Source organism: Apteryx mantelli, chromosome 3 (assembly GCF_036417845.1).
Source record: "Apteryx mantelli isolate bAptMan1 chromosome 3, bAptMan1.hap1, whole genome shotgun sequence".
Lineage (NCBI taxonomy): Eukaryota > Metazoa > Chordata > Aves > Apterygiformes > Apterygidae > Apteryx > Apteryx mantelli.
Genome location: NC_089980.1, coordinates 137,792,599 through 137,820,572, shown reverse-complemented (window position 1 = coordinate 137,820,572; position 27,974 = coordinate 137,792,599). Strand labels below are relative to the sequence as shown.

Sequence of the window (27,974 nt, the reverse complement as noted above, 5' to 3'; positions counted from 1 at the left end):
TCCCGTCTGTAAGCAGGATGTGAAGGGAGGCATGAGAAGATTAAGAATGATATTTTCAAAGCCTTCTGGAGGCTGAGAGTTAAGCCTTTGACTCCAGGAACAGAATTCACGCTGCTTCATTACGCACCCAAGAATTCTGCCTGCAGAAAGAGGAAAGGTAAGTACTTACCATGTGGGATCCACAGCAGCAAGGATGCTGCGTGGGGCAGAAACAGCGGTGCAGGGTGCATTAGTGATCAGCCAGAAAAGCTAAGGAAAGGGGTTCATCAGCAGTTGTGTCTCTGCCCTGAGCTGAGCTACCAGCTGAAACACTACGGCAAGGGTCTCCGTGAAACAGGTTCCCAGGCAGAACGCCCGCCTTCTCCCTTGACTCGAGCACCAAGTAGCTTCACCCAGCTAAGACAAATGGCTCACTCTTCCCTTTGAAGAGGCAGGCAGAAGATCTTTCATCTAATACTGGATTGGTTAAAGAATTTGTCCAGGTCACAGAAAATTCGGGTGACATGCCCAAGCCTTGGAGTTTGAATTCACAGCTCTCCGTTCCCAGCAGCCATTGGTTCGCTACAGGAACCTCAAGCCTCTTCTGTCAAAAACAACTAGAAATTCAAGATTCCTTGGGCCACAGAGAATAAGGGAGGGTCAGGCATTTGGGCAGATGCCGGCTTGAGTTTCTATTGCCAGGAAAACTACAGAGCTAGTTACCAATAACTAATAATAATATAAAATTGCAGTCCAGGGAGTGGAGAACTCTTCCATCCAGCTGCCCTACCCACTAGGCTTGCTGGCCCTTTGAATTTCATGTTCCTGGCCGCACAGTGACACAGCTTCAAAATGGGACTGATCCTAGGCCCCAGGACAGAAAAAGACAGCAATGTAGCTATACCACTACAGACAAGACCGTGTAACCATTTTTTGGATTAGAATACACCACTCATTTCCTTGGTGCAAGTTTATGTATTTTCGTGGCGCTCAGCTCAAATGAGCACTAGTTCTTGAAGGGGCTCTTAAGTGGTTCCATACAAGGGATAAGAATTACCCTCCAGCTTGTCTAAAACAGGAATTAAAAAATTTACAAGTGTATTACTTTCTATGCAAGTAACAGGTCCAATCTGGCTTTCCGTACCACTAGGACAACTTTCCACAGTTGTCAGTAAGAGGACATGTATATTTGAAAGCTGTTTAAAGCCCAATTTATCTCTGTGACTGATGGATGTACTCTCTTGAAAAAAATTGTATAATAATCTTGGCATTTCAAATTTAGTCTTCTTCAGTGGCTCCATAACAAGTTGTTCAATTTACAGCTCACGATGAGATACTTTCATTTCAAACAGCTGCCACCACAAGGTCAAGCTGGCACCTGAAGAGCCAACTGTGCTCTTTTCTGCTTTATATAAATACACACACACACACACACACGTGCGTGACCACACACAAACAAGATATCACAAACTGTCCCTACACACAAGAGTCCGGCAATTTTGCTGATGATGCCCAAGGCAATTTAAAAATACAACTGCTTTTCTCAAGCTGCAGAGTGCTGGTGCTGCAGTGCTGAGCACAGGAAAAAAGGGGTTTGGGCTACACTCAGAGGAACCTGGAGACGTGACAAAGTAGGGTTTGAGTACAGCACACACAATGTGGAGAGGAAATCACGCATGTGACTCGCTAATAACGGGAATCAGCGTCTACGACCCTACATGCTGGGATGAAAACTGAGATGAAGGTGAAATTTTCACGCTTCCATTTCTGTGCTTACCAACACTTAGTCACAAACATGCCATTACCTTATGATACACATCTTGGGAAATTTCCAGTGTCTGCTTTAGAGTTTTTAGCTAGTATATTTTCAGCTTCTTGTGAAGTCCTCTGAACATTTTTGAAATGCAAAAAATATGTGAAAATCACTGTGATCAGTTTTGCCTACTCAATTGCTTTTCACAGTAACCTATTGCTTTTTTGGACTTTTTTGCACATCTGCAAGAAAACTGATTCACTATTTTCTTCTCTTGGTGTTGGGGTGGACGTGTAAATACTACTGGTAATACTGCTGGTGTCAAGTAAGGGTCAGCCCTACCACTGCTTCTTTATAGAATCATTTAGTTTCTCCAAGTCACTGCAGTTTTTGGCAAATGCCACTCAAATTCCAGATTCTTACAGTGGCATCCTTTTAACATTGTATCTTCCTTTGATCTTTAATGGTTTTCTGATTTCTCTGAGTTTATTTCATTCAAGATAGAAGCTGGCTTGAAGACCGCAAAACCTTCCTAATAGTTCAGAATATTTCCGTAAACCAGAGCAACTTGTGCAGATAACACTCACCTGTATCTATGCATGTAATACACTTATTTATACGCATTCATCTTTTGGATTTTGCTTTGGCCCAAGCTACAGCTTTAAGACTTTGTTTAATATTTTAAAAACATTATAATTAACAAAAGTGTCACGCTTGTTCACTTAGTAAATAGCTGTTGCAGTTTGAGATACCAGCGACCTCCACGCTTCTTGCAAGAGCACATCTGTTGGACAGTAAGACCTTGCAGCAGAGTTGGCAGTAAGGCAACACATACCACTCCTCAGCCACCCCAGTACAAAGTCTAGCACCTCAGCTCAAACCCACCTTCTTGGTGGGTTAAGGTAAGATGGTAGGTTGTTATCGTGCTTCCATCTGTCATGGGGGCAGTAACCCCCATATGCATCCAGAAGGGACAGAGAAGGGCAGCACATCTGGTGCAGCAAGGCAACCTAAGCTCACCTGTCACAACTCATAAGGGTAATAGCACTAAAATGTTTGAAAACAATGAAACACAACCCATAATACATACATACAAATATATAGCTTTTATTTATACACACACACACACACACACACACACACACATACATATATATATATACACACACATATATACAGGCATACCTCAGAGATATTGCGGGTTCAGTTCCAGACCACTGCAATAAAGCGAATATCGCAATAAAGCGAGTCACACAAATTTTTTGGTTTCCCAGTGCATATAAAAGTTATGTTTACACTATACTGTAGTCTATTAAGTGTGCAATAGCATTATGTCTTAAAAACCAATGTATATACCTTAATTAAAAAATACTTTATTGCTAAAAAATGCTAACCACCATCTGAGCCTTCAGTGAGTCGTAATCTTTTTGCTGATGGAGGGTCTTGCCTCAATGCAGATGGCTGCTGACTGATCAGGATGGTGGCTGCTGTAGGTTGGGGTGGCTGTGGCAATTTCTTAAAATACAACAGCAATGAAGTTTGCTGCATTGATTGACTCTTCCTTCCATGAAGGATTTGTCTGCAGCATGCGATGCTGTTTGATAGCATTTTACACACAATAGAACTTCTTTCAAAATTGGAGTCAATCCTCTCCAACCCGGCCACTGCTTTATCAACTAAGTTTATGTAATATTCTAAATCCTTTCTTGTCATTTCAACAATGTTCACAGCATCTTCACCAGGAGTAGATTCCATCTCAAGAAACCACTTTCTTTGCTCATCCATAAGAAGCAACTCCTCATCTGTTAAAGTTTTATCATGAGATTGCAGCAATTCAGTCACATCTTCAGGCTCCATTTCTAATTCTAGTTCTCTTGCTATTTCCACCACATCTGCAGTTACTTCCCCCACTGGTCTTGAACCCCTCAAAGTCATCCATGAGGGCTGGAATCAGCTTCTTCCAAACTCCTGTTAATGTTGATATTTTGACCTCCCATGAATCATAAATGTTCTTAATGGCATCTAGAATGGTCAATCCTTTCCAGAAGGTTTTTAATTTACTTTGCCCAGGTCCATCAGAGGAATCACTCTCTACGGCAGCCATAGCCTTACGAAATGTATTTCTTAAATAATAAGACTTGAAAGTCGAAATTACTCCTTGATCGACTGCAGAATGGATGTTGTGTTAGCAGGCATGAAAACAACATTAATCTCGTTGTACGTCTCCATCAGAGCTCTTGGGTGACCAGGTGCATTGTCAATGAGCAGTAATATTTTGAAAGGAATCTTTTTTTTCTGAGCAGTAGGTCTCAACAGTGGGCTTAAAATATTCAGGAAACCATGTTGTAAACAGATGTGCTGTCATGCAGGCTTTGTTGTTCCATTTATAGAGCACAGGCAGAGTAGATTTAGCATAATTCTTAAGGGCCCTAGGATTTTTGGAATGGTAAATGAGCATCGGCTTCAACTTAAAGTCACCAGCTGTATTAGCCCCTAACAAGATAGTCAGTCTGTCCTTTGAAGCTTGGAAGCCAGGCATTGACTTCTCCTCTCTAGCTATGAAAGTCCTAGATGGCATCTTCTTCTGATATAAGGCTGTTTCATTTACATTGAAAATCTGTTGTTTAGTGTAGCCACCCTCTCAATCATCTTAGCTAGATCCTCTGGATAACTTGCTGCAGCTTCTACATCAGCACTTGCTGCTTCAGCTTGCACTTTGATGTTATGGAGACAGCTTCTTTCCTTAAACCGCATGAACCAACCTCTGCTAGCTTCAAACTTTTCTTCTGCAGCTTCCTCAACTCTCTCAGCCTTCACAGAATTGAAGAGAGTTAGGGCCTTGCTCTGAATTGGGCTTTGGCTTAAGGGAATGTTGTGGCTGGTTTGATCTTCTATCCAGACCACTAAAACTTTCTCCATATCAGCAGTAAGGCTGTTTTGCATTCTTATCATTATCATTCCTGTGTTCACTGGAGTAGTGCTTTGAATTTCCTTCAAGGACTTTTCCTTTGCATTCACAACTTGGCCAACTGTTTGGCACAAGAGGCCAAGATTTCGGCCTGTCTCGGCTTTCGACATGCCTTCCTCACTGAGCTTCATCATTTCTAGCTTTGGATTTCAAGTGAGAGATGTGCGACTCTTCCTTTCACTTGAACACTTAGAGGCCATTGTAGGGTTATTAATTGCCCTAATTTCAATATTGTTGTGTCTCAGGGAATAGGGAGGCCCGAGGAGAAGGAGAGAGACAGGGGAATGGCTGGTCAGTGGAGCAGGCAGAACACACACAACATTTATTGATTAAGTTTGCCGTCTTATATGGGTGCGGTTTGTGGCACCCCAAAACAATTACAATAGTCACATCAAAGATCGCTGATCACAGATCACCATAACAGATATAATAATAATGAAAAGGTTTGAAGTACTGCGAGAATTACCAAAATGTGACACAGAGGCACAAAGTGAGCACATGCTGTTGGAAAAATGGTGCCGACAGACTTGCTCGACGCAGGGTTGCCACAAACCTTCAATTTGTAAAAAATGCAATATCTGCAAAGCGCAATAAAGTGAAGAGCAATAAAACAAGGTATGCCTGTACACACACACGCACATATATACATATATACACACACACACACGCACACACACAAACATATGCATCACCTAGGAAAGGAAGTCACAGGTGTTGAGAACTCATACAGTTTCAAGGGGAGGCTGAACAAGTTCCTGGAAGAGAAATCCACTGAGCATTACTAACTACACAAAAGCCACATCTGATTCAGGAAATTCCTGAAACAAAAATAGTTGAAGGACATGAGATTATGAGGGGAAAGTATCACATAACCTTGCCCTGTTCTACTTTTCTCTAGACATCGGCTTATGGCTGCTGTTGGAGCCATGGTGTTGGCAGAGAGGATCTTTGGCCTAACCCAGGATGACTGTTCTTACAAAATGCCCAAACACACCCTATTAATAAGTATTTATACCACATAATGATCATTTAACTTGTCTTCTCATACAAAAAAAAAAGAACATATAATTTTACCTCGTACTTCCCACATCAGGACCAATGACTCCTGTTTGAACTGAAACGTTTGTCCAAAATAGGGATATTTGATTTTGACTTAGAGTTGTTGGTTCCTGGAGGAATCTACCACATCCCTTGTATTATTTCCTTTTCACTACCATGTTAGCCTTAGGGTGGGATTTTCAGACAGTACACAGATATTCAGCCTCCGTGAATATGCACAAGGATTTTAAAATGGAAAGAAAGTATTGTCTTTTCTTGTTCTCCAAGAGTACATTCACACAGGCAAGAAGTGCAGGCAATACACAGCAGGACAAATATGAGCAAGTGGTTTGATGACAGAAGGGTGAGAGCACGGAGGAGCTGAAGTGGGGGAAGGGGGGAAAAGAACAGCACTGGATGTCACATTCCAAACAGGCTGAAAAATGCTGCCACTCACACTGATATCACAGCTTTGCAATTATCAGCTTTTCCAGCTGTGAAAGCGTCTGATTAGGTTTTATATTTCTGGGGTCTATAAATATATCTCAATATATTTTTTTAAACAGAGATTGTACTGTTTGCTTTTGATATATTTAAAAATCAGGTGTAAGAAGGGAAGCAGATGTGCCTGTTTTCAAAACTGAAAGTCATAAAAACAGCATGTAACAATTTTACACTGGCTGAGATACAGGAAGGAAATAGTAATATTTCAGCTGGGAACGATATCCAAAGCCTAGGCAACACGTAGGCTGTTGGCAGCTAAGTGACATACTTAGCAACCAAGAGCAGCAGATGATTAAATCTCATTATACCTGTTCCATTCCAAAACATTTTAGGTACAACTTGTGTCTCTCCAAGCACTTACTGTATTAATGACATCAGAAGCACATCGTAAAATCTAAACAGCTAGTTTTATGCCAGAAGCTATAGCTGGACAACTTACTCAATTCCAGGAATCTCAGAATTATTTCCCACCCAAGGCAATGAATAGGATGATAAAATAAGCAAAAGACTGCTTTCAACAATGACCTACCCAAGTTGCTGCAGAACTCTCCTACCATGCCATCTGGGTTAGCTGTAGGGATTTGTGTAAGACCCGTCAGGATGAGAACATCACTGTTTTTAAGAGAAGCCTGGTCCATAGGCTGAAACAGAACACAGTGAAATAAAATCAGTAACAGTCATAACAGAGGTTTCTCTGGTCTGCATCAAGAGGACTGCAATACAGAAAAAAAAAAATACAGTGACCAAGAAGGAGAACATGGAACATTTGAAACTTAACATCCCTCTATCTGTGGAAACGCAACTAGAGTTAATAAAAAACACATACAACTGTTTACCTGCATATTACAGCACAAAACATGCAACTGAACTGTAATTGGATCCATCTCAAAGCAGTATTCTCCACAGACTAATCATCTCATGGCCTTAGGAGCTGAACGTTGAAGACAATCATTTGCTGAGGATGTGGCAGGGTAGGCAGGAAGGGTTTAACACCTGCGCTCCTATCTCCGGCTGCTGGTTTCCAGCTAGCCTCCCTGTGCAATCCAAGGTGTCAGCTTTGATCTCCAGGGCTCTCTGCTTGTTTAGAGGGTTAGTACCATTTTCCTCAACCATTCCGTGGATTCTTTTTGACAGAGGTGAGATCAGCAAGGAGCTTTGGGCTTGAAGCCCTAAATTTTGTGTATGAATCTGAACTCTGCACCGGAGCCTCCCTTGACTCTGAAGTCTGCTCTGCTGCCTGCAGTATTACAACTGTGACTTTCAAACACTCACTTAAGATAAATTTTGTTTGTGCAGGCTTTTTCAGAGGTCTGTTTCAGTGGAATGGGAAATAGCTACTGCTGGTAGAATAGATAAATTGTTTTAGAATCCCTAATATTGTTTAATTTTGCTTCTTCATCTAAGAAATAATCATCCGCATCTCTTACTTTTTTAAATGTAGCTATAATACCAGGCCAAACAGATAAATATTTCCTTAAAAGCTAATATCTGGAAACAGCTGAAAAATCACAGATTTAACTGTATAAAACAAAAGAAAAGGAAAGAAAAAGTAGTGTCCTCAGTGCAACACCAAAGCTAAACTAATCAAACATGACTTGGTTTACCAGTCTCCCATAGTGAATCAGATCAGCACTATGCCTCCATTTAATCTTTCTTTGAAGGCTCTACTGGGGCTAAGCTGTGTCAAAGTGAAACTGATGTTTTCACAGGGGTAAAACCTCTGATCTGCTGGGTCGACAGCGTATGCTGTACTGATACCCTGCAGTCACAGGTACAATCCCAGATTATGCTGCTGAAGTGCTGCGGGTGGCTATCAAGAGCATCATCTAACACGCCTTCTATCCATGCCACGTCTGCTTCCTGCTGGACAGAAGAGTTTACACCCGCACAGCCAATCCTTCGGCTTGCACACTTAGCAGAGGGACCGACGATTAAATGGTCCAAGGAAACAGCGTGGCAACTTTGCTGCTGACAGGAGGTATAATGTTAAAGCAAATGTTGCTTCTGCCTTAACTGTGCATAAAGGCTCCCACTTCTTTCGCGGAGGCTGATCATTTGACATGTTTTACTAGCACTTTAATAAAGCAGAATGAAAATGCATGTCCACTTCTCTCCATTAGCAAACATACAGTAGAGATTCTGAAATTATATTTAAGTGGGACCTGATACTGAAAATACATATTCCTGACACTCAAAATTTAGTATGAACCCAACCTGAAGTGGCAAAATCCACTTCTCCCTCTGCAGATGCAGTATGGCTATGCTGAAATGTTAGCTTTTAGCCTCACTCTAGGCTGGGATGCACTTTCTACCGCTACTGTTCAAGCAAAGCAGGGCAACTGTAGCCAGCTGAGTGGTATTTCATGGATATTATTCTCCATAGACCCTCTTCAATCTCACCAACCAGGAAAGGTTTCTGCATCCACCTAGAAGACTGATGAAGTGACTTCCTCTACTGAACTCAGAAGATCCCTGTACAATTCCCTTGCTCACAGTCCACCAGTGCCATTCTTAAGTGGCAGAGAAAGACCTTGCACTGTCAAATGTGCAGGGGAACCAATTTTGCCAGAAGTCTACGTGGTGCACCATCTTGTAGGACCAGACCTGTTAAATGAGATTTATCACAATCTTTGTCTCTCTATCGTGTGTTCGTGAAAATGAAATGCCAATAACGCAATAAAAAATAATATCGAATCTGCCTGTGATAATGTACATAATGATTATGCCATATTAGATACACATAATTCCAGCTGCTATTGCACTGAGAGGGCTTGCATTGATTTTTGTGGGTTAATGTAAAGAAGATGTCTTAAAAGGCTTTTAGTGACATGTCTGAACCTGCGCTGTCAACTTCTTCTCTACTTTGGTGCCAACAGGCAACTGTGTCAATTCGAGCCTCAGCAGAGGTTGAGGCAAGATTTTTAATAGCAAACATCTGCCAGAACACAGAAGTAAGGAGAACAATTCATGGTGCCAGACGTAACTCTCAGACAAACCCTTTAAAGCTCTTCAGTTATTTTCAGCAGCTGATAGAGTCTTGCTGAATCTCTCACTACAACTTCTCACGAAGACCCACTGAGGATTTCAAATGAGATTCCTGCTGCTGCATCCAAGATCAACCCCAACAGCCAGCACTCACTGTACCCACTTTTAGATATCTATACACCCCGGGCCATGTCTAATATGTTTAAGCTACATCTCACATTCTACCTGCTGTTAAAAGAGACAGGTTGATTACAGATGTAACTTAACTCTCTGCTGATTATAGATGCAACTTGGATGTCTAATTTCATGAAAACTTTAAACCAGAATTTATACCAAAGAAGTGATCCCGCTCTCCTCTTCCTAGCTGCTAATTCCCACCCATGCTGCCATCTTCGCTGTGCCTGCACAAGCACTTGTCTGACTGCACAGAGGGATCCAATAGGGGCTAGAATTAGTCTGGCAAAAAACAAACAAAAAGTTTTGTTTTTCAGCAAGATCAGTTCTGCAACGCACTTCACTGTACGATCACATAAATCACAGTGCTGGCACAGGGGAGGATACGGGAGAAAGATGTGGCAGGGGGCAGTTTTGGTTGGTGAGACGAACTCCATCCTGTTTGTACCTTTAGAGAAGGAAGCGCTTTCCAGTCTTCTCCTGTGAATATTAGACAAGATGTAAGAGGAAGAAACATTTTTCCAGCAGTACGCCCAAATAAATGGCACTTCATCATCCTAAACAAACTCCTAAGGAGACCCTGGACAACTGATGCTCATTTTTAATCACTATGGAGGGAGTTCCAGAAGACTGGAAGAGTGCTAATGTTTCACTATTATTCAAAAAGGTCAGGATATGTTTTTAAATAAACATATGCTGATTAACTGGATATCATTTTCTAGGAAAACAGTAGTGACTGTTTTCACACACTGTGAGAAGATGGGAATTTCATTAAGACTGCTTACCATGATTTTGTGGAAAAACAGGTCTTGTCAGATAAAAGATTTTTCATTCCATGATGAAAAAAACGCTGGTTTGTTGAAGATAATTTTGACTTTGTGCCACTCAAGACATTGTTATCACTATATAATATCTGTCAAATACATCAAATAGATGAAGAGCTGCTTGGCAGGTCTCAAAGACCACTAGTCTTTATAGAATCATCATGCTGTAGGAGCTTATAATGGTGTTCATGGGGATCAATACTAGGCCAAAAACTATCCATTGTTTTCATCAAAAGTCTGGTAGCAAATACAAGACGATGATGATATCTGATAAGCAAACGATATTCATTAACATTTGTGACATGGTAAATAACAAGGAAAAGGCAGTCTGACAGGAATTTCAACTGCTTGGTAAGCTGGTCCTTCAAGCTATGTGTTAATATAGACTAATGCGAAGAGTGATAGATTGTCTGCTAAAAAGTGAGGCTCTTAGAGAGGGTTTATGGCATGTGGGACAAACACCAGTGTCAGCAGAGTGCATAGTCCAGGTTTCATCTCTTGTTAGCAACCAGAGATGTTCCCTATTGATTAAGGCAGGCCTTTTTCTGCACTTTTTAAAGCTGAAACCACCCTATCTTAACTGCTATTATTTCTCCTGCAGGCTGGAGTAAGTGAGAGCAGATCCGCTGCCCGTGGGCTGGGCTCTTACCAGGCAGCTCATTCACACACCATTCCCCTCCACAGGGAGATCGTTTCCAAACAAAAAAGGGGATTTCACCCAAAGTTTCCAAACAAATGCTCACCTTTGGAGAATGAGGAAATGTGTTCAGTTTAACCTAATAAATGAGGCTTATAGAATCACAGTACTGAATCAGCACTTCATGTCAGTGAACAGAAAGCACTCTCAGTTACCCAAGCCACTTCCTACGGCACAAAGTTTCTCCTCACAGAAATATTCCATACATGTATTGTCAAATACTGCAGCTGCTCCTTCACTAGAAGGTCATGAAAGATCATAACCCAGGCCAGCACGAGGTTGAAGAGAAAAAGGGATCTAGAGACTCCGATACACTGCATACAGCTGAGTACAGTCATCTTATTAAGGAGGGTTTATCTGTTGTAGTTGTTCAGCTCCTGAGATAAAGCTTTTAAATGAAGGATGCTCAGAAGCAAAGCTCTTTAGAAGATACTCACCTTGGGGGAAATTACTTACTAATCATGAACCTGACATATTTTCTAAATTATTTTTAAGTATCTCCTGCTAATATTGCTTTCAACTATTTTGACAACTTCTAAAGCACATAGTACTGCAAACTTCAAGCCATTCTCTCCACTGAGAATTTATGGATCTAGAGAGAATTAATTTACTGGAAATTACATCTACAGCACTATAAAGACTTTGCCCTTAGCAGAGCAGGGTGGAAATGTTGGCAGCCAGTTAGCTATCATTTCTTCCAAGGAAGGATGTTTCAGAAGTGATATAGAAGCAGTCTGTGAACTGTCTGTAAAGACTCTTCAGCGAAATATGGATTTTAAAAAAAGTTACTAATGCTCTATTGTTTAACACTGTTGGAATTTTCCTGTTTAAGGTGAAGGAGAATTTCACATCTGGTAAGCAGGCTGACATCAAATTATCAGTAACACAGAATTTTGGTTGTCTTTCCCAAGCACCCATTGATACCTATCCTCTTATCAGGGTGGTAGGTCTGCTAAACGCCCCCTAAAAGTTTAGCCATTTGCTAACTGAGGTGCATTTGTACAGCTTCTGCACTACACCTGATCCCAACTGGTGTGAGCCCTCCTGGTTTTTTTGAGAAAAACCACCTCCCCCAGCAGAGGACTCAGAAAAGTGGCTGTACCTGAGGGTGTGTTGTAAGTAGGGAAGATCCTGAAACATAGGAAACCTTTTCATAGTGCGACTGGATAATCCAGTTGGAACTTCCAAGGGCGTAGCCTGAGCTGAGAGGGGTGACCTGCACAGCACCGAACAGCTCCTGAAACACAAGTTGAGACAAATCAACCTGAGAGAGCCCCCAGGAGAAGTCAGAACAGGTCATTTTATCATCAGTGGAATCAATTAAAAAAAATAATTCTGCTATTCAAGGGCTTTATGAAGCCAGTTTCCTGAGCTTTATGTCTGCTGTTTCTATTTCCCCACATCTAACAGGACCCATGCTCTGAGCAATGCTTCTCCTGAGGTAGGGCCTTCATGAGGTCTCTCTTCCATGAAAGTTCTCTGGCATCTGAGTTCACACTGCACCATTCCTCTCAACATAGAAATTAACTGGGGTCTTAATCCTCTGCCTGGCCATCCTGTATTTAGGAAGCTTATAGAAACTTTACGTGTTTGAAGCCTCTACGTTGCTTTAGTTAAATTTGACTGAAATTGGCCAGCAGGGGAGAGAGAAGGGCGAGTAGTTTTGTACTGATACATTAGTCATATATGTTTGGGTTACACATTTTGCTGGGAAAAATACAAATTTAAAGACAAACTCATTCATCAATTCTATTTCTTTTCAAACACTATCTACCGGTGATTTAGAAACCTCTCTTCCCCCCCTCCCACACACCCAAGCCAAATTTCAGTTTGAGCTTTGAGCATAAGCAACCTGAGATTTGTCTCCTTTCCAGGTGTCATGAGAAAGTGTATTGTTTTATCTTTACACAGCAATGTGTTATATTTGTTTTGAGAGAGGAAAATAAGCCTCCACACATACCTCCCTAATGTGATCTACTTTCTGGTTACTGAATAATAGAACAAGTATCTAATTCATGTAATACTAATGATTTTTCTAGCATCCCAATACACATTTGGATGCCCCACAAAACAATGCATGGTCTCCATCTCCCAGAGTTTATAAGCCAGGGCTCCAGATTCTGCTGATACAGAGACATGCAGCATGAACAACAAACCATTCCTGATGCCATGTTTTGGGTTAACCGGCTAACGAGGCTCTGATTACTTTTCAAAGTTTGCTTTGGGATGAGATAAAATATACTCTAGAAATGCCTCTTTTTTTCTAGTAACTATAAAAGAATTCTGAATGATTGGCTCAGATGCAGAAATCTAAAATTAGGTGGGAGGGATCCACACTGTGAAGACAGCCAAAAATGAACAGTAATCGCCCATGGATACTGAGGAAGTCTAAGTGCCTTCAGCATCGGTAGCTCAAACATTCAGTTGCTAGACAGAGCTCAGTTGTTACTCATGTCAGCAGCCAGGTCAATGGTGGCTCAAGTCTTTTTACAGCAACCATAACGCAGCACTGCACAAACACAAATCCATAAACTTTAGTAGGCAGCAGCACTGGTTAGGGCTTCTCAAACTATCTTAAACGTAAACAGTAACAGCTTCAACGTGCCCCGAACTTCAGTGGATCATGGATTTAAAAAAACAGAGTAAGTAACAACTTTAAGGTAACAACTTACTTTAATCCACCTTTTCATTTCCTCAGGCTCTGAGCAATGATAGGAGGTATCAAGGCCCACATGCTGCCCACAAGCCAAAAGCAAACAGTGTATCTGCGACTACAAAATTATTAGCTCAGTTTATTCTAGACTCTGCACTGAGCTACAGTCAGCCAGGTTTGTTAGCAAGGAACCCTTTGGAAAAGGAGTGTTTAAAGTTCAGGTTGGACCATTACGTTTTGTTTACAATACCTAATTTGCCACATAAAAGAAAGTGGAGGCTAAAGCACTCAAAAGATTCCCAGAAGTGAGATACAGTAACTCAGAAGGGGATGTGGCTTACAGACAAAGAGGATGCATTCATTTGGTACATCCTCCCACCTCTCAGTGGGCCAGCCTTCAATTCTGAACTGCCAGGTACGCCTTAAAATTGGCGTCCCCTGAGGAAGAGGAGGAGCAAATGGATACTCCCTGATTTCCACCAGAGAAGAACCTCCCTACGAGGCAGAGTGGGATATACTAGGAGACACAGAAAACAACCTTGTTTTGCTTTTCTAGGCTAGGGTTACTAGACCAGTCTTATACAGGACTTAGAAGGAAAATAGAAAAGGAAGGGCTTTTCTCAAGCACTTCCAGAGAATGACTGGGAAACAAGGGGTTGTTACTGTTGACCTGAGGATAGCTTTAAAGATACTCACAATTTTCTGAGAATACCCCACCATCTGGATCTTACTGAGCGCAGCGTTCACTTCCGGCATAGTGTAGCACTTCCTCCACATAGATACCTCCACTGCGTCCTTCAGAGGGGCGGGCAGCAACCTGCAAAGATCAACAGGATCAGGGCATTTTCAGAGCTTCCTGAAAGACCACCAGCTTTTATTCCCATTTTTATCTCCACATCTTAGATTTCTTTTTTTTTTTCTTTTTTCTTTTTTTTTTTTTAATATGCGTAGTGCTTCAAAGTGAGGAGTAAGATTGTCTGGCTGTTGAAGAACAGAACCACATTGCCCATTTTGACTCAACCCAAAGATTGCTCCCCTTCAGCTCCCTTTGTTGTTCCTTTCAGCCCCTTCTTCAAAGAAGTAGCTGTGCTGAAGGTGTTACAGCAGCTCCTGTGGTATTCTCACCATTGATGAAAGGTGCTGGCTGATCTGAAATGGCAATATGAAAAGCACTAATAGAACTGGTAGATGACCGGGCTCTTGGATCAGTGTCTATTTTGTATATCCCAGTATCTAAAACTAAAAATTTGAAAACAGAAGTGAGGACTGACACCATCTTGTGACTAAAATATAGGTACCAGATCATGAACAAAGTCCAACTCTGTTCCCAGCTTTGTCGCAAGTGTCTTACAGGAGCATGCGCCCCTGCACCTCGGTTTCTGTGCTTTCAACTCAGACACATCACTCGCCTTCAGAGCGTATTGGCAAGGATACACTAGCTGACGCGGCAAAGCACTTTGAGATCCCCTACAAGGAAGTATTTAAGATGTTTTACACCAAAGACAAATCCATCCATTCTCCTATTCACAGACACTGCAAGTTAGCTGGACAGTGTTGTCAAGGGAAGAAGTGAACTGTAATGTCACAGGCTGAAAGAGAGATGGCTAACTTCTGGGAAATAAATCTTCCTTAGCAACATGAACTGAGGCAGGAAGCAGCACAGCTGCCAAATGCATAAGAAGAATAGGATTTTTTTCGTATATTAAACCAATGCTAAATCAAAGGCTAATTCAAACCAATTTCCGATGATTTATGGAAATTGGTCAAGTTTCTCTGATCAATTTGTTTAAAGGAATTTAATTTATTGTTATATCTACTAGGTCAGTGAACTCCTCCATAATTTAAGATACTGAAGAAAGGATTAAGGCCAGCTCTTGCCAAGACTGCTGTACAGGTCTAGTGTGATAAGTGTAATTCCAACACATGCTGGCTGAAAGCACACTGCTTAAGGAAACAAACAAAGCGTCCTAGGCCTTTTTTGGGAAGTCATAAGCAACAAAAGGCCAGACAATGTGGATAGTTGTCCACCATCTCACTGAAGCAAATTGCCTGTAAAAGCCTTTAACCTACCATAAGAAGCATTTAGTGCTGGATGCTTTAAGTAGCTTCTCTTCCCAGAAGAGAAGCTCCCAGGTAATGGAGAAAAGTGGGGAATTGTCCTTGGTGATTGAAGTAAGTTCCTATTAGCCTTGGACTCTGCGGCTACACTGTAAATATCCTGTGATTCCCCAACAGAGACTAGCAGAACCAGTCTCCGGTGGTTTCTTTCTTTGCTGAGTGGCACATAAGAGACAGTGAGGACCGCTGGTTCCTCACATGTCACCCTGCTAGCATTCAACCTGTCACTTACTTTTTTTTCATTTGTACAGGAGGTTACTGAAGGATATTTTAAAGTCTGGAGTGAATCTACTAACACAGAGGCAACAACCAGCTTCTTGAGGATCGTCTCATAACAGCTGTATGGAGATAGATGCAGGGACAAACACAGAGGTATTGGGAAGCAGCATGGTCCAGTAGTTAGTATAGAAAATTTATGTTTAAGAAACTCAGGTACTTGTATTCTTAATCGGGCATCTGTACAGATTCAATTTCCCAAATCTCTAACACGCACTTACTCCTGTTCAATGCAAAGGATAACATTTAGTATTTAAAGTGTTCCTGTTAGAAGGGAAAGAAGAATGGCGACACCAAACTGGATCAGAATGTCGGCCTGTCTTGTCCACTACCCTGTCTCAGGAAACACTCTGTTTGAAGCACTTCAGAGAAAGATAAAAGAAGCCATCAAACAGGTAGTCGACAAAGTGTCTTTCATGAGGCAAACTTCCCCTTTAGCCCTCTGAATCATAATCAGGATGAAAGATATCCTGGCTGAGCATCTCCAGAGTCTCCACAAGACTGCTCATCTAAAACAAAAACCATTGGTAATAAAACTTCCTAAGCAATTAGTTCAGACTGGGTCCGATAATGGAAAAACACAAGCCACTATAATGAACATATTATATTTTATATAGTATTTGCATTTAAAATGTTTCAGTGCTTTATCTAATGAAGATAATACTTTGTGTTTTATACTAACTATTCAGAGTAGAACTAGCTGAACTGTAAAGCAGTAACAGTGATTATTCAGGCTGAAAGATTAAAGTTAGACTCAAAAGTCATAAGTATTCTGTTCTAGCAACAGCCAAGTATTTAAAAAAATCACCAAGTATCACATTTTCTTAAATAATGGATGTCAGTCCAACCCTGCGTGTGCTATTAGCCAGGTGTTAATTTGTGGATCAGTAGATGTTTGCTCACATGTTATAATAATCAGTTCCATTCACGCTTGCATGACACTTGTCACCAAGAATCTCAAAACACTTCACAAACATTAATTAAGCCCCTCTATACCCTCGATGGTGGATAGAAGCTCCATTTTACAGAGGCAGAGGGAGGTGGAAGTGGGAAACCCACAGTTCAGGTGGGGCAGAGTTGGAAAGGAAACTCAGATTCGTCCCACTCTTCCAGCTCAGAGGCAACACAGGTTCACAGCAGCCACAAGGCAGAGCTTACGTTAAGGTGACTTAGTTAACAAACAGCTGCAGGGCATGTCTGCTAGTTATGTTTGACTATCCCCACTAGCGTAGTGTTTCTTTGCTTTGCATCTATCTCATATTTGGGCAAGTTATGCGTTTTTCCTCTGGAAGTTGAGGGAGCTGCTGTCTGGTCAAGGTTCCCAACAGCAGTTCATATTTTGGCAGTGCTCTGTGCTCTACAAAGGTCCTGTAAGTGGGACAGAAAGGTTGGTCCTGTCTATCTCAAGGTGGCCTCTTACACCTTACACCTCCATCGGTGCCTTATTACAACAGCTGACTGACAGACAGGCCCAAGGAGCAACTGTCCGTGTTGGGGTATTTCCCAAGCAATATAAAACAGAAAAAAATACTTTAAATACAGCTCCAACAAAAAAGACTCCAGCCTTCTATAGCGGTTGAATCAGAACAAAGATCACCTCTCTGCGTTCGCCTCTGGAATAGTCAACAACATCCAAAGTGCTAGACAGCACTTTTTCTAAAATACGACCATCGAGAAAGTGACATTAAATGAGTTCTAAGATATATGATCCTCCTTTAAACCATGCATACAAAACACACGCACTAGCGTGACGAGAATAATGGCTCCAGTCCTCTCTTAACACATCCCTGTGAGCTTCAGGAGTGGTTCCAGTCAAGGCACTGGACTTCAAAAGTAATTAAGAAACACTACTCTAATCAGAGTTTACATCAACCAGCCCAGAATACTGATCAACTTTATTGTCTTTAGTTTTGCTTTACATCTGTGTTTTACTCACCTTTCTCAGAAAAGTGAGTTGCGGTGGTGAGATAACACTGCTCCTTTGCTCAGCAGGGAGTACAATACACGGCTAAACAAATGTTAACTTGGACTTTTAATTTCTTTGCTTTGTTATATTGGAAAATAGCAACACTACTTTTATAACTTACGAGAGAATTCATTTTTAGCAAACTTTTAAATCAAGCTACATCAATAGGAATAGAAAATAGGAGCTCAATTAAAAATGCTCAAAACAGCTTTTTAAAATAACTTTCTAATTAAACAACCCTATTTTTAAAATGCGCTAGCAACAGAACTTTCTCCTCCACAGAACATGTAAATCTAAAATCAACTTTATTTGCAAGGAAAGTATTATCTGCAATTAATAACTGGATTGATAATTTTCAGATTACATAGGCTTTCAAAATTTTAGAGGTACAAGAGCTCAATTTTCAGCACCTTTTTATGTAGAGAGAGACGGACTTTCCAAGTGACCTTTTTTTCAAATTTCAACTTGCTTTTAATCTTTGATTCAAACAAAGCAAAAAACAATAACAACAAAAAAACAGAAAACCCTCCAAAACTCTGCGTTCAAGTAAAAGAGAGACTGTGGGCATGGGAAGACATGTTACATTGCGCTATGGTTGGCTACCAGTAACTTCCAACAGTTCAGTGGCTTGACTTTCTCAGCATTTCAGCAAACATGAATGTAAATATAAACTTAAATTTAAATTATTCCAATACAATATAATTAAGTTTAAATAGTTTGCTGATTTCAGTATTTTTAAGATGTTAACACAAAAATCTGCCATTTTTGTCTACCAGCATGGAGCTAAGTTATGTGGGGGGAGACCAGAGGGAGGCTTGCATGTTACTACGTCTCTCTCCAAGAATCAAGTTTGTGTGGTTGTTTGGAAGACCAGCAACGTGCAAAGGATTAAAGAAAGAAATGAGCCAAGGAGTCCGTCATAGCTGTACTCGTCTTAAGCTTCTTCTTCTGCTTAAGGGCAGTAGCAAATCAAATCTCAAATGATGGCAGCTGACCCATCATTACAGTAAACTCTAAACATTGCTTAGGGTTTTAGTGTTTTAGGACAGTCACCCTTTCCAAGTGGGTTGCTGCTTACCTCTGTACCTCCTTGTTCTTCCACATGGAGGCAGACTGAGCCTTTGGCACACGTTCAATGGAATTCACCAGTTCTTCCATGAGAAGTCTGCAAAGACACCGTAACTAAATTACCATCACAGGCTTTTAGACAGGAGATAACGTTGTCCCAAATGCTTCCAAAATATCACACGCTATCAGGCAGTTATAAAGAGCGCTTCTTCCTGCAGAGCATCACAGTAACCACCCCTCACCATACTACCCCTGTTTCCCAGCTGAGCTCAAGCTAGTCCAGTACTGCCCAGCTGCCACAGCAAAGGATCAGGTCCACTGGGTTATGGGTTGTTTGGAAAGTGGCAGGACAACAGGCATTCCCAAATCTCTCTCCTGCTGTGCAAGGTGATTTCTGTGTAACTGACTGCTTGTCATAAGGAATGAGACACTATATATGAAGGAAACTCATTAGCTGATGCCTACTTATCACCAAGAGAAGCCAAGCACATTGTCAGTGTGAATACTCCTCCTCTACAATTGCACAGTACAGTATTTGAGACAGAAAAATATGTCAGGCATTAAAAACTGGCACTACAGATTTCACTGGAATCTTACTGCCTGAAACCAAACAGCATTTGTAATTGTATATGTGCTTCCCCTCGGAGGTAGGAAGTGATAGATTTAACTGCAGAAGAACGATACATGGAACCACTCAAGGTGGGGAGAACTACACCAGAGCCTAGTCTCCAACTAGACTACCTACAATTGTCATCTTCAGCTACGGGCCAGCAATACCCTGGAGGTCTACAACTAATTCATATTTATAGAATTCCTTTCTCCTTCAAGGGCCTTCGGGTTTTGTTTATTTTTACACAAAGGGAGAATCACTCCTGGGGAAGTTTGTATAGGACCTTTAATGGACAAAGGTTCCTGCTCTAAAGTGCTTGTGGAGCAGGAGTTCAGATACTGTGGTTTATCTGGTCTCTAATTATTGAACATGGCAGCTGCTCTGCACTAGAGATGCATACAGCACAAGACTGGTTGGATTTCACTGAGGTCCAAACCTGCAGCCTTTACTTGCAGGAGCTGAGCTATCAAAGTCAGCCAACAACTCTGTTAAGAAAATTCTGCAAATTATATGACCAAATATGAAGTTTTTGACAGCATTGCCAGGTCTTGTATTTCTACTTCAGTCTCATATTTCTGCTGTTTTTCCTAGAGCTTCTCCTCCTTGGAGTTAAAAGCTTATGAGAGAATCTCAACTGTCATTTGAAATGAAGACAGTTTAAGTTTCCTTCCATGGTGTGGAGGAAAGCTTGAATATATGAATTTCAAAGAGTGAAAAACTACAAAACAATAATCCTAAAGGCATTTATTGTTTTAAAGATGGGTGATTCCCTTTTTGTTCAAGGGGAGCAGAGAGAAGGAGGAGAGATCTTTGATTTCTGATTCTTTTGATTCAGGGGCTTTGAAGGTTTGAAGTTGGCCATATGGCAAGTGCTGCTCAAGATGTCTCAGTCCACTCAAGATCTACTACCCCACCTGCACTGCCTGGACTCAAAGCAGCTGCTGTAAATGTTGAAGACAGCCAGTTCCAGAGTTTGGGAAACACTGAGTTAACACATTTTCAGCACTAAGGATTTGGCTGGCTTTCAGCTACTGCTTGAGAGCCTCTTCGGAACATTAGACACCACTCTCTGCCCATATTGTCCTTTACACCTTTTCCTTAGCAGTGATGAAAGAGGAATAGAGAATATTAAGGGGTTTTTTACCTTCCAATTTGAACAGTGGGCTCAGTGGCATACACTGTTCCAGTGAATCCTGTGTACTCTGTGATATAGGGCAATGCCATCATGCAGTGATAGTTTGAGATCAAGATTACGTCTACTGTAGAGAGGTCAAGCAGCTCAGTCTGCAAACAGAGGAAAGAGATAAGCAACATGTAACCCTTTCATGCAGTTTGAGCACTGTCAGAAAAAACTTGCTTTTTTTTTATTAACTTTATATTGCAACAATGTAACTGGTCTATTAAAAAGGGGCATATCTCAGCAGTGCCAAAGATTAATGTTTCCTTCCAATTAACACGATTTCCTTAAAAAATCCCATAAAATTATTCCCTCCTCAGAGCTGAGCAGGACACCATGTCCTGAGTTTGTCTTTCATACAATGAAATGGCTGCCGTTAAGAAAGGCTTCTGATTACACTTTTGTCATATGACTGATGTGTGTTATACCGCAGGGGGAAACACTCCACCCAGCCACCACCAAAACTTATGCGCTAGCTATTTAGCAGGGGGTCTCTCATGCTTTTCGTATAGCACATGGTACTGACCCCAGAAAAGTGAGAGACAAGAATGCAGATAGTATTTATTCATATACTTAGCATAATTCATACGTTTTCCCAAACTAAATGCTTGGCATCGTTATCATTCACATTTTCTACAGCAAGAGATTAAGCTCATTCGTTTGATATCACAAAACAGATGGGTGGGTCCAATCTGTTTTGATGTGACAGTTAAGACAGCAGTTCAGAGAGTAAAAGGAGAAGATTTCACACATTGTTAAAGGAATTTTAATTAGAGATATTTACTGGTAATGCTCTAACACAAATGGTGTCAAGTCAAAAATTTACAAGATATATGACCTCTAACTCAGTTATTATAGAGCAGCTAATGGAATTCAACACTCATCAAGCACATATTATCTGATTACAAGGCTTGGTCCAGCAATTTGAATAAAAATGGCAAGAAAGTAGGTCACTCGTCTTTTCAGAGGGCTGACATCGTGCTCTGGTGACAAGCTGCTTAACTCCTAGCTAAGTGTTCCTGGTTTCAATCCATGATCACAGCTGATGTTGAAGGCATGATCTCAAGGCTCAGTACGGTGGGTGAAACGCCACCCTCAGATTCATGACAGGGGACCCTTTTATCTTACCAAGCTTGCCAGACAGAAATACACTACATGGTATCAGGGAGTCTGCTGACGCCAGCTTCTACCCAACTGGCTGTTCGTGTTTCGATTTTCAGTCATGTCTAGACCATACAGAATCAAACGGGGAGTCACGCAGAGCACCGGGCTGAATCCCAGCCCAGCAACCCATCAGAAGTTGGAGGATACAGAATCCAGACTACCAGTTTCCAAATTTAAGTGTCCCATTTCTCAGCACCCTAGAAGCATTTACTAGCAGGATGAAAAGAGTGTCAAAATCAAAACAAATGTGAAATCTTCTCCAGGACCTTGCAGCAATCTTCCTGAAAGTGCCTATGAACTGAAGAGGTTTAAAAATGTTTCCTGAATGTGAAGACCAGAAGGTTGCCAAGCAAAGAAAGGGCTGCACCCTGCACTCTGACATGAGAAAGTGTACTCTGCTGCTGAGACAGCCTCTTATCACCTTGTGGCTTCTGGATTATGTTCAAAATCTGGCTTTCTTTGGCAATGGTGTTCCTGGAAGTGATACTATGATTCTCAAACAAATTGCTTTTGCAGACAAGTTTCTTCAAAAGAAGTGCCATGGAAGGAGACAAAGAAAAAGACAAAGCGTCTTTCATACCAGCTCCTTCTTATAGCCAACCAAGAGCAACATTTCTGCTTTGCTCATACATTCAGCTGGCCATGACATCTGAACCTACCTCCAAACAGAGGAGTCTGTGAAGCAAGAGACGAGAGCCATGTATCGCTAACAGAACTATTCCTACCGCTTGCAGAGAACGCTTGGCATCTGTTGGGAACTTTGGGAACTGAAGCATTTGAAAGGCCATTTATAAAACTACAATTGTGACGTGTGGCCGGCTGCTATCTTCTAGTTATGACATGGACTGCTGGAGAACAGCGTTACATTCAGTGATGACACTGGTACATCAATGAAGTGGCAACTCCCCATCAGTCCTACTTAGAGCTAAAGACACGGGTATTTTCCAGACCAATAACGTAAGCAGAAAGGCTAGCTGAAGCACCCCAAAAGCTGGCAGATTATCGCTCCAGGACACAGTCTCAACTTCGAAGAGAACACAGAAACTAAACTCCATCCTTCCCAAGATTTGGGACATAAAAGCACTTTCTGGGCATAAGGATGCTTCCTACATCCCTGCCCTTCCACAGGACAATAACCAGAAGGCACTCCAGAATCCAGAATAATTAGTTTGGTTTTTTTTTTGCGATGGGATTGTATCTGTCCCTGTTGGGGGAAACAACCAATTCCACCCAAATCTGCTGATAACACTTGCCAAAACCAATACTAGAGCTGCCAGGTTGCTTCAAAGAATCAACATGAGAAGAGTTAGAAGCTGCAAGTGGTGAATTTCAGAGAATCAACAGACAAAAGCATCACTGCTAGAACCAAGCAAGCTGACGGCAATCTTCCAGGAGTGTTTTGCAGTTCCTGTCAACAAGCTCAGGCAGAAAAAAAAAAAATCCCTGCCCAAAGGCAATCCTCTCTGTCTTTCAAAGACAGAGGAAACATCCCAACATCAAATGAAAGAATTGATGTTATCACAGTCTGACCATAGCTGAGTAAAAAGGATATTATCCCCAAACTATTCCCTATCGTTCATCCTCATTACTCTCTGCACAGTTTTTTACTCCTTCAGCTCTGCTAACCATGTACACCATTAACTTGATCAGTCAACATAAGCCCAGTTAATTCAAACACTTTCAATAGTCAGCTTTGCTTTCTTTCCTTTTTATAAACTCAGGTATTCTTGACAAAACCAGCCTGACCAGCAGTTACCTGTACAGCTATGTCAGTGGATACAAGGGTATGGATCCTCCCTCAAAGAGGCAGCGATTAATAGCTATGAAGGCAGTCACTTTTTAACCCAGTTTTGCTGCAGGCAGAACACCATGTCTGACTGCAGCCAAACAGTTGCTTAATCGGACTGTAGGTTTCCCAGGGGACTTCCACTAGGCAGGACATTCATCTGCGGCTAGAGACAAGCAGCTTTTCTTGCCTTCATTCACTGCCCTTATCTAGATCAGCACATGTATCCTGTCATATTTGAGTCCGGCTCTTAACAACACAGAGGTTTCAGTATTATTATTTACTAAATAGTAACAAATGAGCATGAATCTGGTAACAGTATTTTAGCAAATTTGTCCCGCATGACTGAACGGAGTCATATTTTTCGATAAGGTTTTGATTAAACTCACCTCTGGCAAACAGAACTCGGGCACAGAGTCTACGAACACATGGCCAGAGCACTCCTTTAGTTCCTGTGAGAGAAGCACATCAGTAGACAAGAGATGACACACACAAATACAACCCAGTGTTATACATGAGGGTGTACTCCAACAGAGTGGATTTTGCTATTTCAATCCCTTTTCTTTATTATAGGCAATTCCCAGCCCTTTACTACATGAAGTTTATTCCCCTTCCAGACACCATTTGCTATAAGCAGATCTGCCAAGATTGCTTTCCTGTGAGATGGGGCTGCTTGGTACTTCAGGGGATCAGGACCTCGTTTGGAGGAACAGAGAGAACACTTTTGTAGATAAGAAAAGAGACCCTGGGCAACCATTAGCTGGTTTTGATGGGGCTATGAAGGGAGCAGTGAAAGAGCTGATGCTGTCCTGCGAGGCCGAGTTTTCTCTGCTCCTCCAGCTGCAGGTGTGTTGGCTGGGAAATCCTTAATGACAAAAGTTGACTTTGTTTATGAGAATCAGAGGTAAAGTATGACCTGAAAAGGGGGTTGTGTAGACCTTTTTTTAGAACTGGAGCTTTCCCGACCTGGAAAGTCTGCACAGCACTTTACTAGTGCCCTGAGTACCTTATGAGTTTGGAATCTAGTTCTTGTTCCCAATAACATCAAACTTTCTCCATCTTACTCCGAGCAGGATATAATCTTTTTCCCTCATCCCAGCGTACTTTACCAAACATCTTTTAGGGATCTAAGCTCCCTGTGGCACTTCTTGTTAGATTTATCTTTACTGGATCTCTGATCCTCTATTTTCTTCCTCCTTTTCCTTATGATGCCAAGGCTGACTCATCAGAAATCTTTGTCAAATGAACAGTCACATTCTTCAGGATTATGTATGGAAAAGAACATAACAATAATATTCTCTAATTTAATCCTAACACACCTCACAGGCTACCTGTCACCTAGACTTTGCCATCTTTTGCAGATACTTCTCTTGCTTGTCCCAAAAGCAAGTGGTCTCAGCCAGCTTCAGATGACAGAATTAAAGATTGAATCCAATTCTTAATAATTACAGTGCACCTGCCAACTAATAACGAATGAGCAATTACATCTAGTGGCAGAAGTCTCCTAACCTCATCTCAAGGGAGTTCAAAATGATTAAAACTAGATCACAGTGAATTTCAATGCCTCTCCAGGACTTAAGTTTTATAACCGCCATCCAGAAAGTGCAGTAACAGAAATGTCCACCCGACATGATAAAACATCCTCCTTTGACTCCTTTCCCCTCCTTTTTCCAGCATGGGTCAAAGTATTTGCCATTCCAAGCAGTTACAATGGTCAAGGTGAAAGAAAGAGATGCTGCCTTTGAATTTCTAAAGCATGTTTTCCATTGACACTGCACTAGCTTGAAGATTCTCCTGCGCATATACTGTAGCAGCAGATCCACAGAAATGTAAATACATCACGTAAAAAGTTACTGACAGCCTATCGGTTCTTTGGACAGAATACAATCTGCACGGGGTCTGCTATGATTTGAGTGTAGAAGATACAGAGACAGCCAGGTATTTTTGAAGGTCATGGGCTCTGAAGGGACACAAGGCTGGGTTTTAGGAGAAATGAATTCCAGGGAATTCAAGCTGGGCAACTCCATTTCCGTCGCTGAGCCTCTGTAGCTCTGCAATTCCCGGTTAGCATGTGGTCTGAATAGAGTTGCTACTATTTTACTAACAGAAGTGCTGCCTATCCAGTTTCTTTTGTTTCCAATGAGAAGAAAAGTCATGTCTTTAATCTGTGATCTTCAGCTCCCTTGCTGTAAAAATCAGATCAACCAGTTTTGTCCATCTTAAAGTCCCCTACAAAAGCACCTATTATTACTGTTTTCCCTTTAATGTTCAAATAGTTGGAGAACAGTCTATTAAAACAGTACTTGCTCTACTGATATCTATTGCTACATACATCTGAAATGTATCTGCCTATTTTACTAACATCTGACATATTTTTGTGTTCATTGTCCCTCTATAGCAGATCAAGCTGCATGCTGCAGTGTCTACTTTCGGTTGAAGTCCCAGATAAATTCCAGCTACAAAACTAATGTAATGAAAAGAGGGGGAAAAAAGAAAGATTCTGTGTCTCTGGTGCAGCTGGGTAAGGCCTGTGTCTTAGAATTAGGAGTCTGAAGATAAAATCCTCCCCGCTATGTCCAGTGGCAGAACACATGTTGACTTCAACAGAGGCCAAAGACACGCTTTTCCTTTGTCCCAGGCCTCCCATGGGCAAACCATTCACTTTCTCTTCGTTTTCCTATCTGAAAAAGGAGATGATACTAACCTAATTTACAAGTAAGCTATGAAGTTTTAGTGTCAGAAAAATGAGATTGTTGGATAAAAGGCACCATACAAAGGCAAAGTGCTATTATTTATGGAGCTCTGTGAAATAAGAAAATATTCATACTGACAATTTCTGCATTTTAAAAGGATTTTTTAAAAAGCTAGGCTACCTCTGAAGACTGAAAGCCTCGGAGTCGCTATTAGCATTTTGTTTCAAAAGGTTCTGCTCTACAAGGACATCATGGCTGATAACGGTACACACAGAAAACTTTGCAATGAGTCGGCATGGAATTATTGTTCCTATAGTGCAAACTTCAAACCTGTCAGATGGCTTTTTACAAGGCAAGAAAATTCTAACCATCAGTATATTACCTTGTCCAGAAATGTGCTTCCATCTTTCAAAACCCAACCAGGAAGTTTCGACAGCCTGGGGCTGCAGAAAGAGAGAAAAAAAATACGGCAATATGAATTATATCATTATTACTCATTAAGCACAGACCTTGTATTTGGTGTCATACAGGAAGAGAACACCATCTCTGTGCCCTGGAACTAACAATCTCAATAAAATAGACAGACAGCTTCACCATGCTTAAGTGTTCACTGAAATGACTTTTACAAATCATGATTATGACATTTATACGTAAAAAGAATAAGAGGATGACACATGTAGGAAGTTTGATTTTAGTCATTTACAGTGACAGTTTCAAAAATGCTCAGTGTTGTCCCTGTGATGAAACTGGCTGTATAAACGGAAGCAAGGCCAGCACAACACTGAGTGCATTTGAAAGCTCTATGCCTGAAACAATAAAAAAGCACTGTAAAACCAAAGCTGCTTTGGGATGGAAGATGACAGGCAAACACGCACATAAGGCACTAAGCAATGGCAAGGAAAGACGAACACTCTGGCCTAGGTCATTTAGAGACACTAGGGTAGCAATTACATCCAAATAAACCATGGCTTCATGCTCAGGTCTCACTCTGAAGACCCATACTGGCTGCTGTACAATGTGTTCACCTGTGTTGGAAGGACAAAGGAGCAACTAGGTTCTGCCGTGAAATGCATGTTTTAAGCTGAGAGGGCTGGTAACAGTCAGCAACTGCAGGGGTAACAGCCTTTTCTTTTTTTTCCCTTTGTTTTAAACGCTAATAAAGAAACTTCAAGGGTGACATTATAACCCACAGTTTACAGAAGGAACTTCTGCAGCATCTCTTGCTACCATACCTTAGGGACTATTAATACTTCATTGTGACACCCAATTTTTGCATGAGCCTATAACTTAGCTGTACATCACTGTCTGCACAGATTTAAGCATATCCACAGAAATCCAGAAATGAAAAAGTGAAGGAAACAAAATTAAGAGAATCGAACTCACCTGGAATCAAGCCCTGCAACAACTTCAGATTTTGAGACAGAACCTGAGAACCTGGCTGCAATGAAATCTGCAAGTGCTTTCCACTAAACTCTGTAGAGAGGTAGCAGATCATCTGCTAAAAGGGCATTCAAACTAAGATCTTGAAAAGAGGAGGCAAT

At 41.3% G+C, this 27,974-nt stretch overlaps 1 protein-coding gene across 3 annotated transcripts in view; it reads right to left on the bottom strand.

Annotated features, from left to right (window-relative positions):
* The window catches only part of INTS9 (integrator complex subunit 9), a 71,555-nt gene that overhangs the window by 35,613 nt on the left and 7,968 nt on the right, over positions 1–27,974 (bottom strand). For all 3 annotated transcript variants that reach the window (XM_067294445.1, XM_067294446.1, XM_067294447.1), the window contains exons 3-9: positions 26,816–26,876; positions 24,130–24,192; positions 20,758–20,897; positions 19,014–19,100; positions 14,272–14,392; positions 12,025–12,159; positions 6,772–6,883 (exon numbers count right to left, since the gene is read on the bottom strand). In XM_067294445.1, the coding sequence (XP_067150546.1) occupies positions 6,772–6,883; positions 12,025–12,159; positions 14,272–14,392; positions 19,014–19,100; positions 20,758–20,897; positions 24,130–24,192; positions 26,816–26,876 (719 nt within the window). The remainder of the gene's footprint in view (positions 1–6,771; positions 6,884–12,024; positions 12,160–14,271; positions 14,393–19,013; positions 19,101–20,757; positions 20,898–24,129; positions 24,193–26,815; positions 26,877–27,974) is intronic.